Here is a 16,195-nt window from a genome sequence, read left to right on the forward strand (position 1 = left end):
CCTCCCTTCTCCTCCCTTCTCCTCCCTTCTCCTCCCTTCTCCTCCCTTCTCCTCCCTTCTCCTCCCTTCTCCTCCCTTCTCCTCCCTTCTCCTCCCTTCTCCCCCCCCAGTTTTTAAAGCACTGTAGTCTCTCTCAAATATATTTATGGCAGCCCAGAAAACAAGCAGTGGGTGCTTCTGCAGAACTGTTGGGGCCATCGTGACGTGGGTGATCATTCTGGATCCTGTTGTTTTGGGGTGTCTCACTTGGTGCCTTACTAAAGGCGGGCTCTGGGAAGGTGCACATCTAGCTGGTTCCTTTCTGGGTGCCTCAGAGCAGGCCTCTGGAGCTACTCGTTCCTCATAAAAACACAGCTTCTAATGACCTCAGACACAGTTCTCAGTACCCTTGGAAATGTGCTTGTATTAGCACAGAAGTTACTGCAGGGAGCAGGGCCTGACCCTGACCAAAGCGTGCGGCGTCTGAAGACCAGGGTATTCCTCGTGCTCCCTTCTTGTCTTGGTGTTTGGCACATCTGCTGTGTTCATCACATGGGGTTGTGATGGGGATATTGGTGACAAGCTCCCGTCCTCTCATCACAGGTAACTACACTGATAATCTGTTAGTGAGCTCTGGGGTTTTGAGTTTTGAGGCTGGATGACAAAATGCAAAGCTCATTACACTGAGGTTAAATAAAGGCTTCTAGGGGATAGATGCTTAGGGCCGAGCTTTCATTTGCTGGAGATGCCCAGTGATGCTACGGTGCTCCATCTGTTGGGCGTGGTTGCTCAAGTCAATGGGTGCATCAAGCAAGCACTGATGAAGTTCTGCTTAGAGAATCAGTGCGTGCTCTGGCTGGAGACATCTCCAGTCCTAGGTTCAGAAGTTTCTTGCCCAATTCCTCTTGGAGACCTCACATTGTACTCAGTTTCCCGAACCTGCAGGGAGGACGAGAGCAGGAGGGCTGGGGGTGCTGGGGCAGGACGTGGCTGGGGGTGCTTCCTGCCCGCGCCCGCTTCCCTTTCCATGCGAGCGAGCTATTCACAGCCACTGACATCTCCCTCTGTCTAATGTTTCCTGTGATTTCATAGGAAATTTCTCTTGCAGTGGCAGCTGCTGCCAATTTGTGTAGCCCTTTTCTCTGACCTCAGTTAATTCTTTTTTTGTTGTTGCTGAGCCATGCTTAAAGTTTTCCATCAGGTTTTCACAATCTGGCCTCTGTGATGCCATTTCCTAGTGCTGAGCAGGTCAGGATCGCCCTGCCCAGTAATGCGTAAGAAGCATTTCAATCTGTCCCTTGCACTGGAAAGGCAGGAGCTGGAGAAAAGCTGTGGTCATCGGGACACTGCTTGGTTGTGCTGCCCATCAGCTGCAGTTTCTTCTTGAGCATTCTTCAACTCGCACAGCGTGGTCACAGTGAGCTGAGTTCTAGGACCAGTGTGTGTGGAAGGTGGAAGTGGTGGTGCAGCACCAGCAGTGAGCCCTTCCCTGGGCTCGTTCTCAGCTCAGCAGCACCAGCACTTGGGGTCTGAGCTTGCTCCCTGTTGGTTCTTCTGTCTCATGGGCTGCTTCTTCCAAGTCCTGTTTCTTCCTGGGCAGTGTGGATATGAAGGGAAGGTGCCTCTCATTGCTTGACAAAGTGACCAAACACCAGCAGCCTCCGAGCTTCCAGATGTTCTCTCTTTTGCACATTGCTTGGCAGACGTTCCCTGAACACCGGGGTGCCAGGGTGCTCTCATCTGCAGGAGCACATCTGTGAACACTCTGGTTCATGTCTCTCTGAGTATCTTTGTGGGTGCTGCTGTGACAATAGGCAGTGTCTGGACCTGTGTTCTTTTCCCATTGCATTTTGGGGTGATTGGGTCACATCCTGGGGGGCTGGATGAGGGAGATGAGGAGGTATGAAGGAGGTATGAACGTTCCTGACTAGTGTTGGCCACTGTGGGGACAATGGGGCATGCAGCACAGCTATCTGCCTGCTGCCTCCCTCTCTCACAAGGGATGGGGCTGAGGGGAATTTGCGGGGTGAGAGCACGCTTGGCTCAGGCCCATGTTTTCACCAGCTGCCTCTTCTCATTGGGAGGCAGTTGCTCTCACAAAGAGGCTCCTGTGACTGCTGCCCCTTGCCCAACCGGATTGTGAAGACTTTTGTTGAACTTTTTTTCTTTCTTTTTTTTTTTTTTTTCAAACTTTTTCCTTGGGACATTGTCAAAAGCTGACTGCTCTGCTCTGGATCATGGCTGTGTCTGGTGCAGCATGGATTAGGTCAGCTCTTCCTTGTGAGACCAAAGTGGAGGAATGTGGTTTTACTCTGAACCTCCATCTCACAGCCAAAGCAAATCCTGCCGATAAGAGAAGGGGGAATTTCCCTCTGCCCACAACCACGGCTTGCACATTGTGTCCTGGTCTTATGCAAGAGTGGAAGAGTTTGCTCTCTTCGCCTGCGTATTTCATCATCGCCATCCCATGGTGTTATATCATGCTGTTCGGTGACACGCAGCATTCCCTTCATGAGCTGGCAGAGGTTTTCTTTCTCTTCTGCAGTCCTGGTGTGAGCCACACAAGATACAGTGCTCAGGAACAGAAAACCCAAGCTTTGAGCTGGCACAGCAACTCAACAACAGCAAATCCCACACGCCACCAGTTGCAGAGCTCTCCTGCAAGAGTCATCTCATGCCCCTTCTGCTGCATCGTTATCAGGGAATGCATTCCACCTTGACAGACGTTTTTCTTTCCAGCAGACAGCGCCTTACCAGCTACCAGCACTTTGGTTGTTTGCAGACTCCTCTGGGTTTGGCTGGAACTGGGAAGCACCCTCACAGCCCTGCTCCTCCAGCAGCCATCCAGCCCTCCGGCATTGTGCTGTCTGCGTGAGCAGCTCCAACTTGGGCAAAGCCCTTCCTGAATGTTCTGCTTCTCAGGAATACTGCTGAGTGTGTACGTTGTCCCTCCCCTAGGATCGCCAGCAGCCCGCAGCTCTGATAATTGATTCAATTAGGATGTTACCTTACGGGTTTCCTGTTAACGAAGAAGCTGCCTGGCAGTGTGCTAGCTGTTGCTACAAGCTGCTGGGGAACGGCTCCTTGCTCTCCCCGGGTGCCCCCATTACCGCCCGCCCTGTTAATGGGCTGCTCAGCCACAGGCAGGCGTGGGAATGCGGAGCCCCAGGAATGTGGCTCCACAGGCGGCTCTGAGTTAATAGAGAAACCAGCGAACTGATAAGATAAGGCAAATTGGTGTGGGGCAATAAAAGGAGAAGTGCAGCTCTGTGCCCTGACGTGCTGTCAGGAGGAACCTGGAGGTGCTCCGCTAGGACACCCGTGCCATGGTGCTGGCACAGGGAGCTGGTACGGGCAGCAACGTAAGCACCATCCAGCCCAGGCATCACTGCTAGTGAACCAGTGAGGTGCAATACAAGGCTTCAACTTTCTGCCTAACAAAAACACACCAAAGTGCTTGGAGCTGCACCCGCTCTTAACTTTTTGTTTTGAAGATTCTGTTTCCAGTACTTTTAAATAATCTTGGAGGGGGAGGAACAATAAGGTTATTGTTTTTGTCCTTCATTTTCCTTCCCGATGTGGCTGACTGCATCCCTGGGAGTGAGACTGCTTCGTGGCCCTGTGCTGCCCTTCTCCGCACGGGTAGGGCTGCTCCTAAGGGCTCTGCAGCTGTGTGCTGCTCCTCTGCTCCATTTCCTTCTCCCCCCTGGATCTTGGCTGGCTGGGAGAGTTTTCCCTTCTGGGAATGTGATGTGATCGCTGTTATTTGGAGCTTGGATGGAAACCCTGCCCACTGACATGATTTGTGGGAGTCTCCCCATGCTGACTGCTGGCGTTCCAAAATTCTTGTCTGCTTGGAGTGCGTTTCCCTGCTGGGGCTGAGGAGGAAGGTGCTCTGCCGAGAGAGCTGCCCAGCCCTCCTGCTGCATACCTCATTCTGCAGCTCATCTTCTGGCCTATCTGTGCATCCCTCCCAGCACCTGCGGGGCTGATGCACTTTTACCCATCTTCTGTCCTTTTTCCAGGGCTCTTGGGCAAGAGTGGTGGAACAATGTGTGCTATAGTCTCTGTCCTGCAAAATCAGCTGAGATGGGATGAGCCGGAAATGGCCCAGGGAGCCTTGAAACACAGAGACCCGCAGCTGGGTTCCTCAGGTCTACAGCATCACCTCTCAGCCCTGAAGCCAGCTTTTTCCCATTGCTGTTACATCTCCTTGCTGCAACTTTAAGTTGTGTGCTGCTACAGTGGAAGAATTCTCAGTTCGTGACCGAGAGGCTGGATTTCTGCAGGCGTGTGCTGTTGTATCACTAATGCAAGCTGCCTGCTGTGGTTGGAGCAGGCTCTGGGGCTGTTTTCTTTGGAGTGGGTTTCAAGCTGTTCCTCAGCCACAGGCTGATGTCTAGCAAAACTGATGAACCAGCATGTGCTGCTGCCTTCCATGGAGCTGCGTAACGTGGCAACCAGGCTGGGTGGTATGGGATGAGGGGCACTGACCTCTCTGCCATGCTCCTTCCTCATCATCCTCTTCCTTCTTTGCTGCAGGATCTCGCAGCATCTTTTCCTTCCTTCATGCAAGGGAAGAGCTAGCAGGCTTTGCAGAGCATGAGCTGGGGGCAGCCCCAGGCTTTGGGCAGCCACCATGAGAGGCACTTCAGTCAAGAAGCGGCAGGAAATGGGGAACTTCTGGGCTGGAGTTCTGGCCTGGTTTGGCGGGATCACGTGGCTGGGAGCAGCTCTGGCCAAAGGCACTGTCCAGGCACGTGTGCATGGGGAAGCTGCAGCCTGCACGTCCGTGCCTTGGAGGCTCCTGGTGCTCAGATCCTCAGCTTGCGCTGAGAAATGAGAGGAGGGGAACGCTTCCAGTGACTCAGGGATTGCACTGCTAACAGCAATCAGATGTCAGCATTTGTGGCTTGTTTTGTTTTGCTCGTCTTGCACCAGTCACAAGCTCTGAGGAGCTCTTCCAAACAGGAAGAGCAGGGTTAGGGCGGTCAGAGTCAGAGCTCGTGGTGGCACAGTGCTGGGGCTCGCAGGGTGACAGGGCTGTTGGGACATCCTTTGTTTTGAGGGCTGGTGGAAGAACGGGAGGTGACTGCATGCCCAGGGAGCTCTTTGCTGCAAACTCACTAAAATTTATAGTGGAAAGAAGCTGTCAGCACAGTGTAGTGTCATCCTGGTTTTGAGATGGCTTGTTTTCATTTTGAAGAGAATATTTGACAGCTTTTTTTGGTTTTCCTGTTGTATGTGGGGACTTTTTTAATTTTTTTTTTTAATCACAATGTAGGAAAAGCGCCTCCTTCCTTCTGCCCCTCTCCACCAAACCTCAAGAATTTTATTCTGGTGCATTTGAGATCCAAGAAATAAAATATTCAAGTTTTGCATGTGCCAGAGCAGGGTTGCTGTATGGACAAAAGGGGCTCAGTTGCATCATTACAGTACTTTATACAAGCTCGTGACTCACAGGGGAAGAACCCACAGCCATTAGCTAGGAGCAGATGCCCCCTCTAAGTGTGGAAAAATAGGTGCCGAAGATCAAGATCCATGAAAACCAGGGAGCCAGGCAGGAGGACCTGCCCCAGGGGTGCTGGGACCCCGGTTCCTGGCCCTTTGTGGGCATGGGGAAGGGCTTCCCAATGTTTTGTGTCCAAGCAGCAGGCACAAGGGAGCATCGCTTGTCTGTCTGTCTGTCTGCTCGGTGCCGCCCTCCCTCCTGCCAGGCTGCTTCAGGGCTGCCCGCAGATGCCTCTCGTGGGGCTGCCTTTGGGTAGATGACAGTCTCCCTGGTTTCCTCTCTGCTTTAAATATTAATTGTGCTAAAGGAGAATGAGTATATTGGCTTTGTAGATGCGTAGGGCAGTTCCTGGGCGGATTATCTCCAGTGCTTCCATAGGTGTTTAGTTATTTATGTGGAGTGCAGTAGGTTCAACAGGAGAGGGTAAAACCAACTTTGGATACCCTGGGGACCAGGGAGCTCTGCAGGTGATGGGAGACAGTGCTCAGATCCATGCCCCAGAGAAAACAAGGGAGAATTTGCATCTCCATCCCACTTCTTCTGGAGTAGAGAGCAGCAGAATTGCAGGATGGATGGATGAACATAGAATCATAGAATCATTAGGATTGGAAATGACCTCGAAGACAATCTCATCAAACCACCAACCCATCCCCACCATGCCCACTCACCCACGTCCCTCAGTGCCACATCTCCACATTTCTTGAACACCTCCAGGAACGATGACTCCACCGCCTCCCTGGGCAGCCCATTCCAATGCATTTCCGCTCTTTCTGAGAAGAAATTCTTCCTAACATCCAATCTGAAGTGCAAAGTCCAATCCAAATGTTGCTTTCCAGCAGGGCCAAGCAAGGGAAGTGCTACTGATGTGGATCCTGCTGGGATCTGGTGTTAAGCTCAATGGCGACTGCAGGAGGTTGTGTGCACGCCCTTGAAGCACCAGTGTGAACGCCAAGCAGACATCAGCAAGAGTGGGAGTTGTCTGTCACCTTTTGCCAACTGAGCTTACTGAGTGCGTTCTCTGTGCAGTTGCATTCAGTCAGGAAATTATTTGTTCAGGGCTGAGATTCTTTTAAACCGATCTCTGAAAATTGTGGGTCACAAAGCGTTCTCCAAAGTTGACATATCACTTTATGGTCTTTCGGGCAAACATGAGTTTGTGCTTTGATTCCAAGCCAGCCACAGCACAGGAGTTCCGTCAGTGCAATGCTATGCTTGAGCTAATAAGCTTAAAATACACCTATTTTGAGGAGCTTCTCAGCTCTAATGGCTGAGATCCATTGGTATGACACTTAGTTGCAGAAATGCAGGTGATGTTAGTCACCCATGCTGAGCCAAATGATAGATGTGAGTGCAGCAGTGGAGAGAATTGACTTGAAAATAGTAGAAATAATGGTAAAATCTTGTGCTTCTGGCACTGCTTTGAATCCTTGGTGTTGTGCATCGCCGTACCCTGGCTGATCATATCAGGACACCCCTGGTTTGGAGAACAGTCTTAGCCTCCTCCTGGGGAGCAAGGCTTTGAGCTGTGCGCAGATTGCTGGCTTTAATCACCTTCATTTCTTTTCCTAGATGCAAATGCTGGACAAGTTTCCAATGGAAGGAGGACAGAAAGACCCCAAGCAAAGGATCATCCCCTTTCTGCCAGGTAGGAGAGTGCGCTCCTGCAAAAACCATGCTAGGTTTGGCATGGCTGTGAGCTTTGTCTCAGTACTGTGCCCATTAAAACATCTGTGTTTGTTAGCAGGGTGTGCAGTGGGTGTTAAACCCCTTCCTACTCAATCCAGCAAGCATTATTGGGTGACATCAGCCTCTTGCACAGCTTCTGCCGGGAGCAGCCCTGCAGCAGTTTGCAGGAGGGGCACGGCACAGGGCTGAGTGCAGTGTGAGGCTCCCCAGGAACTGCTCATTTGCTGCATTTCCTGTCCCGTGTAATTCAAAGGGCTGTCCAGAGAGGAGGAAATGACAGTCGAATTCCACATGTTAAATCAAACTGATTGACAGCCTCGGCTTCCTCCCGTGATGTTTGGGGCTGCTCAAAGAAAGGATTTCTGTGGCATGATCCCTCCAGCCCAGTGTGCTGCTGCTGATTTGCGTGCCCAAGTAACAGATGCAATGGCCCGTTTCGAACTTTGTGGTGCAGAGGATTGCTTGTGGCTGCCCTTTGAGGCTGATGTTACTGGGGGGGGATGCAATGTGCCATGCAAAAATATCCGAGCTGAGGGCACCCTGGGAGTCTTTTGTGCACCCATAACTAATGGGTTTGACCACAAAGTTGTCCTTGCCCCCTTCCACAAGTAGCTAATGGGCACATTTAGAAATGTCACGGTACCATAATCACTTCCAGTGACTGTCAAGCTTATTTAATGTAGCCCTTTGTGCTGTGTTCTGCCTCCTGGCTTTTTGAGAAACACAAAGGCATTCACTGGGGTTTAGTTTTCTCTGACTGGCATGAAGAAAATCATTTACACCCTATTCTGAGTAAGGCAATCTTGGCTGGATTTCCCACAGGGGGATTTGTGATTCTGGCTTGTCCTTGAGCTGTAACATCAGCAAAGCACACCTGACATTAATACAGAGGAAGAGCCCTTCCTGCACCACTTCTCCTGCCAGCAAACTAAATTGCCAAAGGGCATTACTTGGAAAAACTGGACTTAGGGTTTGGCTAAGCTGTACTTACAAAGAATTCTCACCGAAACACTGCCATTTTTGGAAGGTAGCATTGGGCTCATAATGCCTGATTGGAGCCCTGCTTTTGCAGCATGCTCATCAATATTCGTTTCTTTTTCTTTGTGTTGAAATAGTTTTGCTTTGCTAAGAGGCTGGGGTTTCCATTGGAGAAAGAAGGGGGTTGAAGTTGCTGTATGAATAAAGCCAGGGTGTTGTGTTTTAAAGCAGCTGGGGAAGTTAGGATGACCGTGCTCTACAGGAGCCTGTGTATTTCTTCTGTGGAGCCATTTGCCCTTTTGCTCTAGTCCCCTTTTTGCAGCAGGATTAAATAATACAGCTTCCCAGTTTGGAGCGTTGGTGGGTTTTGTTGCTTGCAGCGGAACCAGGACTTCACCTGTCTGTGCAAGGGCTGCTGCCACCCGAACGTGCTCAGTGCAGCCCTGGGTGTCTGTCTCTGCAAAATGCAGCCCTCGGATACTCAGACTTGGAGGTTTTTGATTATGTTCGGCTTCTGTGAGTACTGTAGTTTTCTTCCAGTCCCATTTTGAGCGACGTTTTTAGCATCTGAATTTCATTACAAATGGAGATTTGGCTCTGGAGCCTTACTGAAAGCGTGCTGCTGCCTGGGAGATGGTTGTAGGGCAGTGTTAGACACTGAAATTCTCCAAAGTGTCTCCAGTGACCCTGTGCCTCATGCAGCTCTGGGTTTCTTGGCAAAGCCCTCAAGCTCCCAAACTTGGGGTCACCACCACGACACGAGGAGGTGCCACCTGGGTCTGTTCATCAGGCTGCTTTCCCAGAATGGGAAGAGGACTCCATGACTGCTGCATAGTTAGAACACCCAGCAAAGAGGAACTCTGTTTGCTTTGTGTCACTTTGTCTCTCTAGTGCTATTTGTTTCGAGGATTTGCTTCTTGGAAATTTCTAGAGACTTTGGGACTTTTGAAGTGTATCAGAAAACACTTTGGTACGCGCCAAGTCCTTCAGCCCACTCAGCTCTTTCGAAACAAAGCCATAAAGCTGGGTTCTCTGAAGGGGAGTGGAACAATTACAGCCTTTGAGGAGTTTGGGGCCAGGGTTGTCCCTTCCATGGTGTAAGCACCACGCTCCTCTATAGCACAGCTTGGTTGTGTTGGGTTCAGCCTCGCTGCAGCTGCAGCGCTGTGCCTGGAAAGCCTCTGCTGCCATATAGGGGAATCTGAAGTGGACTCTTGGCTACTTCTGCTGGCTTTGAGTCACCAGCACAGCCTGCCCAGTGTGGTGTGGTGTTGAGGATGGCCCTTTGAAACAGTGCTGGCTGCACCCAGCCCGTGCATGGGATCGCCTGTGGTCCCTGGGGCAGAGCCAGGAGCCGCTGGTGGGAATGGACGGCCCCAGGGGATGCTGTGCCTGCAGGATCTGTCCCCGCCTGCAGGACTTCCCGCTAAGGGTTACGTGTTTGCTGGCTGGGGAGATGGTGGGATGGAGACCCCAGGAAAGAATGAACTAAGAAAACAAATGAGCTCAGTTGGGCCAGTTATGTAAGGGCCGTGCCAGATCTTTCAGGAAACAGCTTTTATAAGGAGAGCAGAGCCTTCCAAACACCGTACAGCCCAAGTGGCCTGGAGCTGATCCTGGCCAGCCTGCTTCGCTGGAAACGTGAATCCTGCAAGGAGGGGTTGCCTGAGGCTGAGCTCACTTTGGCTGTAAAATTGCTTTTTAGGAAGCTTTAGCTACAGACAATAGCAAACTCCTAAGAAAGAAGGAGGGGAAAGAGGATTTGGAGGGATCATTTTAAAAAACAGAATGATGCCTCCTTTCTACTCTCTTCCCAGCCTACTAACCTGCTTGGCACAGGTGTTGCTGCTATCCACATCCTTCAGGGCTTTTCTCCCAGGACAGCTGTGAGATTTTTAACAGCTCCCCACAAAGGCCTTGTGAAGGAGATGGAAGACAGCTCATCCCTTGTCCAGCTGTGGTACCTGACTTTCCCCAGTCCCACTGCATCTACTCAGAGCTGGAGGTGGGTGAAGGTCCTAAATACTGTTTTCTGCTCTAGCTAGATGGGCATCTCTGCCATTGCAGTGCTGTGTGGACAATCCCAGGCTGATTTGCAGCCTGCAGTCTGTACAGCTGCCTTTTCTGTAGGGTTCCAGTTGATCCTGCTGATGTGCAGTGTTACCCCAAGCAGAGTCCAGTGGGAAAGCAGTTGTTCTGCTTCTGACCTATAAGCTGTCTTTAAACAAACTGTCTTGTGCTTTGGCAGGGGGGGGTTGGACTCGATGATCTCTTGAGGTCCCTTCCAACCCCTGCAATTCTGTGATTCTGTGTTTTTCTCCTTTACATGGCTCTGCAGACCCTAGGTTCAATGCCTTTGGAAGCATGTTGATTCAGGGAACTCTTGCCTTTCTTGGTGGGCTCCTGTGTTGGTGGTTTGCAGTAGCGCTTTCAGGAAGATTTTGAGGCATCTTTCCATGCCGTTCCACTCTCTTTTCTCATGGAGAATAGCTCCTGAGTCTGATGGAATGGCCAGAATTCACAAGGAGGGCTCTGCCTTTCCTCCTCCTTTTTGTTCCTTTCAACCATTTTTCTTATCAGAGATCTTTTTTTCTCTTTTTTTTTTCTTCAGTAGGAAGGATAATGAGGCCATTGCTGTCCTGCAAGTAGCAGAGAGCATGGAAGCCGAAATACTGGGGTTTGCTGCAGAGCTGGGTGGGGAAGAAAAAGCATCTTCTCGTGCGTCATCAAACCGATCCAGCAGCACCCTGCAGAGCTTTTCTGTTTTAGTGTGGACCAAAATCCTCCTGTACCCATAGGAGCCTCAGGTGCTCCCCCCTCTTTTCTCTTCCATGGATGTGTCATCTCTTCGGATCTGTTCTTCTGGCCACCTCACCCCATACCTGAGGCTTTGCCAAACAGATGCTGAGTACAGGGCTCCTGGATATGCTGTCTCCCACGCCTGCTTCCCCGTCCATCCTAGGAACAGCCCACGTTGGCTGCTCCATGGGCTGGGACTAATTATGTGTACATTCGGGGCTGTCTTTTTTTTTCTTCTTTGTTTTTCTTCGAAGTGAGTTTGGAACCTGTGCCAGGGAAAATCTGGATGTGATTTGAAAGGTGCAGAGAAGTGAATTCTTTCCGAAGCAGTGGGGCGGGGGGAGTCCTTCAAGGCAAAGCGAGAGGCACAGACGTTTTTCCAGTCTCCAGATCTCTGGCTTCTCTCATGGCTATGATCAGCAGAGTGATGACTTTGAGGTTCCCTGCCCCTCCAGCTTGCTCAAGATCCAGCAACAGCCTCTGGCTCAAGAAGACCCTCAACCATTTTGCTGTGAAATTCCTCTGCATCCTTTTCTTCTGCTCCTTGCTCCTGCCCGCTTTGCCTGGAGAATTCCCATGGGTAGGAGTAATTAGCACAGCCCTCCTTCCCTACCTGTTTGCTTGGAGAAATTGATCCCTCTCGTGGGCCGCCTGCTTTGTCTCGTACCACGTGGAGACCTACATCCTTATCAGCCCTTTATCAGCCCGTTTCCCCAGCTCTGCTCTGACCCTGTGCAGTCCTCAATGAATCAGCGCCGCATCGCTCCCCACCCCTCTCCTGCGCTCCTGCAGTGCCCCTTGCACTCAGTCCATCAGATAAAGCAGCTTTGATTATCCACAAAGGGTTGTTTTTGGTTTTTTTTTCCAGTCCTGGGAGAGCAGAAACTTTCTGACTCCAGGGGGTTTTTGTGAGCAGACCGTGTGTCTTCAGTGGGGCTTCCCTGGCTGGACTTACCTGCCAGCTCTTCTGCATGGAGGCAGAGCTCGTGCCCTCCCAGCATCCTCTTGCTCTTGTCCATCTGGGCACAAAATGACCCAACATTGTTATTTCTGCTGTTGAAATGCTGAGGCCAGTGATGTGCAGCTTAAATGCAGAGGGGCAACCTCTGCTCCTGTGAGTTCCATGCTGGGTGGGGAGTAAGAGGCAGTGCATTGTCCCCCTGTGTCCTGGTTGCCCTGTGTCATTGAAGCTCTCTTGCAGTGGGATTTTGTGGGGGAGGGGAGTACAGAGATTGCAGGAAAGGAAGATTTTAAGGAGACATTTGAAAGAAACCATGCCAGTGGCATGACCATCTTTCTAGGAAAACTTCCTAGGGTGAGGCACAGCATGGGACGAAGCATGAGGATGCTCAGTTAGAAGTCTGTTAACTTGGATATGGCGTGAGAAACCACATTCATGCTTCAAACCAGCTAGAAGTGAAGATACTTCTCCCACGTTTGTTGCATCATCTTTTGTTGTCCCATGCATGTCCCTTCATCCCTGGGCACATGTATGGCTCTTTGGACAGTCAGCCAGCAGCTTACAGTAACTGATGGCAGTGACATTTGGAAAGAGCCATATAATTGGTAACAGAAGATGTTGTCTGCTGTGTTCGGCTCTTCCCTTTGCTACCGTCTCCAGCCACCAGTACTGGTAGGTGGAAATGGACAGGGAGGACTCAGCTGGATGTGAGGATAAGGGAGGTCACTGTCTGGGATGTGCACTTCTTGGTCCCCTGGGGAAGGCAGAGAACAGAGGGGTTTGGGAGGCAGCCGGCACATGGCTGGGTTGTGTTGTGGGAATGCATGAGGCTCACAGGGATGCTCTGGATGGATTTGCTGCCTATCCATCATGTTGGGTGAATACCTGACAATGTGTGGTTTGCCTCTGGCCACGGTGGGTGGAAATGAGTGGCAGTGGTGGAGAGACAGGAATGTCCCCATGGATAAGGGGAAGAAAGGAGGAACCCATCTACACAGAGCTTTGTAACCAGGGAGCATCGCATCCCAGGAGGCTGTGAGCTGTGCACACTGATGGAGTCTGAAAACAGTGTTGAGGCTCTCGGTGGTTTTCCAGGCTTCCCTCCCAGCAGGGTAAAGAACAATATTGGCTCCCTCCTGTCTGCCGAGAGCTTAGGGCAGGGAAAGAGAGGAAATGGAATCACTGGAACAAAGCAGGCACCAAAGCGATCAGATTGTATCAGCAGGTCAGAATGGGAGGGAGAAGAGGTCAGGCAGGGCAAGGGGAAAGAGCAGGAGGAGTGCCCACAGCTGGCATCAGGTGCCCTTGGCAGTCCTCCCCTTTGGTGAATCCTGTGCCCAGGGCTGCCTCTCGCTGGGGTGTTCATGGGGACAGGGTGTAGCTGGGGACACTGTGACAGAGGTCCCTCATTTGTCCCAGCTGCTTCTGTGTTGTGCACGGATCCTTTTCCAGCCTGTGGGTGCTGGAAAGCCTGGCGCAGGAAGCTGAGTGCTTTCAGTGTTTTTCTGGTGAAGTTTGATTTGGGCTTTGATGTCCTGTTGATGTTAATATTTGTGGTGTCTTACTTCTTTCTAAATGAAACCGATCCTTGTTACTTCAGAGCAGTCCTATAGCAATAAACCATTCTGCACCACTTAGTGCTCCCCAGCAGCTGCAAACAGCCAGTAAGTGTGCGAACGTGGTATGAGGTGCAGACAGGGAACATCTTCCCACTCCTGCACTGAAAATCAGTGAAAAGAGACTTCATTTGCTTAGATTTCTAAGGAGTTGCTTGTATTTCAGCTCTCTTTACAGTTTTATTCCCTCTAACTGTGAAGGATGAGTTGTGCTAGTCAGACTTCTCCAATCAGAATACTAATTAAGAATAATAATGCTGCCAGGTTACGCTTAAAGAACATATGCTTGCAAGACACCTAACTTCTGCTGTGTAGCAAATACGTGTCAAGAAAGGCAGGTGTGATACTTCAGAGCAACTACAGTGATAGTAAGGTAATGTAGCACTTCACGAATGTATTCACTGGGATAAAGTGAAGTGTATATTAAACTGAAGAAAGAACACTTCCAAAATTGTCAACCTGCTTGACATATTCCGAGGTGATAAAAATCTGCTCACAGCTTTGTGTGCATGAAGGGCGTTGTATTTTACTGCACTTGCTTGTGTGGTGACTTGACTTGTGCAAACGAGGGGAGACTCATTGCTCTGTTTGCATAACACTATATGCAGGTAAATAGGAAAATGGAATCATTTCTAAGTGCTGGAGATGTGGCTGGAGTGAGGAGGTGGTGGAGATTGCAGCAGCAGTCAGTGAGATGTGCAGAATCGTTTTCCTTCGTGTTGTCCCGGTCGTACTCCTCGTGCTGGGGCTGAGGGCAGGAGCTGCAGCAAGGAGGGATGCAGACAGGACATGAGTAGCACCACGCAATTCTCTTGCATTGTACGGTCTTCAGCCACGTGAAAGGCCCCAGTGGCAGCACTCTTATTCCCATTTTGAAGGTACTGTCTATAGAAAGTGTGCCCAGGAAAACGTTGCATCTCATTGACCCAGGAGGGAAGCAATTTCCTGCTCTCTCTTGCTTTTCAAGTAAAAGATTTAGACAGCTGTATTTGGCAGCACTGGACGGCCTATAATTATGTTAATTAGGCATTTTGATGGGAAAACAGCTTTCTGTTAGAAAATAAACTTCATTGTTGAAGAATACAAGATCTAGAGCCAATCAAGCGACAAGCTGGGTTTCCTGCTGCTTCATACGCTCTGTGCCTGGGCTAATTTAAGATCACTTCAGTTGTTGTGATGAATTTATTCCCCCATAACTATATTCTTGTTATTATTATTCACTAGCATCTGTTTGTTAAACATTTAAATATTCCCGCACCCAGAGTGTTATTTTAGACATTTATCATATGCACACCCATCAGTGATTTTGGCAGACGTAAAAACTAAACAGCCATTCTTTACAATTGGCAACAGAACCATTCCGATCCATTCATCTTTTTAAAAATCATCAATCATTCATATAGAAATATATGCAGCAAATACACCATGACTGCAGATGACAAAACTGTTGATCATTTGCTTTTCTGATGGAAAATCATTGCTATCCAGGGACGGAGCTCCGGCCTGGTTGCGGCTCCCTTTCCCTCCCAGTCTTTCCAGACGACTTCTGCTCCCAGACTATTCACCCTTCTAAAAGACAGATCGAATAGAGGGGGATTTTTATTTTCCACTGTATCACAAAGACTGCCAGACTTGGCTGTGGCGGGCTGCAAGATGGAATGCATTTCAGGCGAGAGCTTTTCCCACCATGAATGTCTCAGCCCTCCGCTGTCAGCAGAACATAAATGAGGAGCAATCCTGGTATGAGCAGTCTGACCCTTTGCATTTCACTTGAGGGCAAGCACGGAGCTAGTACTGAGTGTGATTGCTGTGTGCTCCCTTTGAGAGCCCAGTTTTGAAGGCATTCTGCATTAACTGAGCCTAATAGGAGACTTGGCTTCTCCGTAATGTTCTGATTTGTGCTCTATGCAGGCTGAAGTTGGGTTGTTTTAGTTCCTCTCTGCTTAAAAAATGTGTTGGCAGGCTGCACAAGTCATGCATGCTGGAGCCAGGGAGTAGTGGAGGGTATTAAAGCTGTGATAGGCATGGGACCATTTTAACCCATCCTGTTCACAGGCAGCTTGGTAGCATCCAGCCCTGGTTCCAGCAGTGCCACAGCTCCTGTGAGGGCCTGCTGGAGGGGCTGAGGGGAGCCGCAGCACAGCGAAGGGCTCAGTGACTTTTCAGAGTGCTTTTCCATTTTTCTGATGTTGTGTTGCTGTTTGGCTTCTGGTTTGCCCGGTGGTACCTCCTTGATAAATGAAGGGCCTGCTTGGACAGACACATCAGCTACACACTATGGGTTTGGTGGTGGGATCAGAAACTCCTGTGGGGACAAAAGGAGACACAGGTAGAGGAGATATCAGAAGGAACTTGTGGGAACTTTATTATTCCCTCCCAAATCACAATTTTTTCATGTTATTCTATTGCAGAAGTGCCAGTGTAGGTTCATGGAGCGCTGGAAGTCTGAAATCCTACCACATACCAGTGCTTTTGATCATGGAGTCTCTGTGTGTATCTGTTTCACTGTCCACTAATGGCTTTTGTCTCATTAAAAGCCAGAGAAGCTGTTCTCTGTGAGAGCAGCTTGAAGCACTTAGGACTCATTAGACTTCAAAGGAAACAGGGCCATACCACAAGCAAGAGGGGAGGAAGTGGAGTGGCAAGAAGATCCCATTAATGGAG

At 50.1% G+C, this 16,195-nt stretch overlaps 1 protein-coding gene across 3 annotated transcripts in view; it reads left to right on the plus strand.

Annotated features, from left to right (window-relative positions):
* SH3PXD2B (SH3 and PX domains 2B) overlaps nucleotides 1-16,195 on the plus strand; it is a 66,685-nt gene that overhangs the window by 23,506 nt on the left and 26,984 nt on the right. For all 3 annotated transcript variants that reach the window (XM_021410260.1, XM_021410261.1, XM_021410262.1), the window contains exon 3: nucleotides 7,061-7,136. In XM_021410260.1, coding sequence (XP_021265935.1) covers nucleotides 7,061-7,136 — 76 coding nt within the window. The remainder of the gene's footprint in view (nucleotides 1-7,060; nucleotides 7,137-16,195) is intronic.

The sequence above is a fragment of the Numida meleagris genome, chromosome 12 (genome assembly GCF_002078875.1).
Source record: "Numida meleagris isolate 19003 breed g44 Domestic line chromosome 12, NumMel1.0, whole genome shotgun sequence".
NCBI lineage: Eukaryota > Metazoa > Chordata > Aves > Galliformes > Numididae > Numida > Numida meleagris.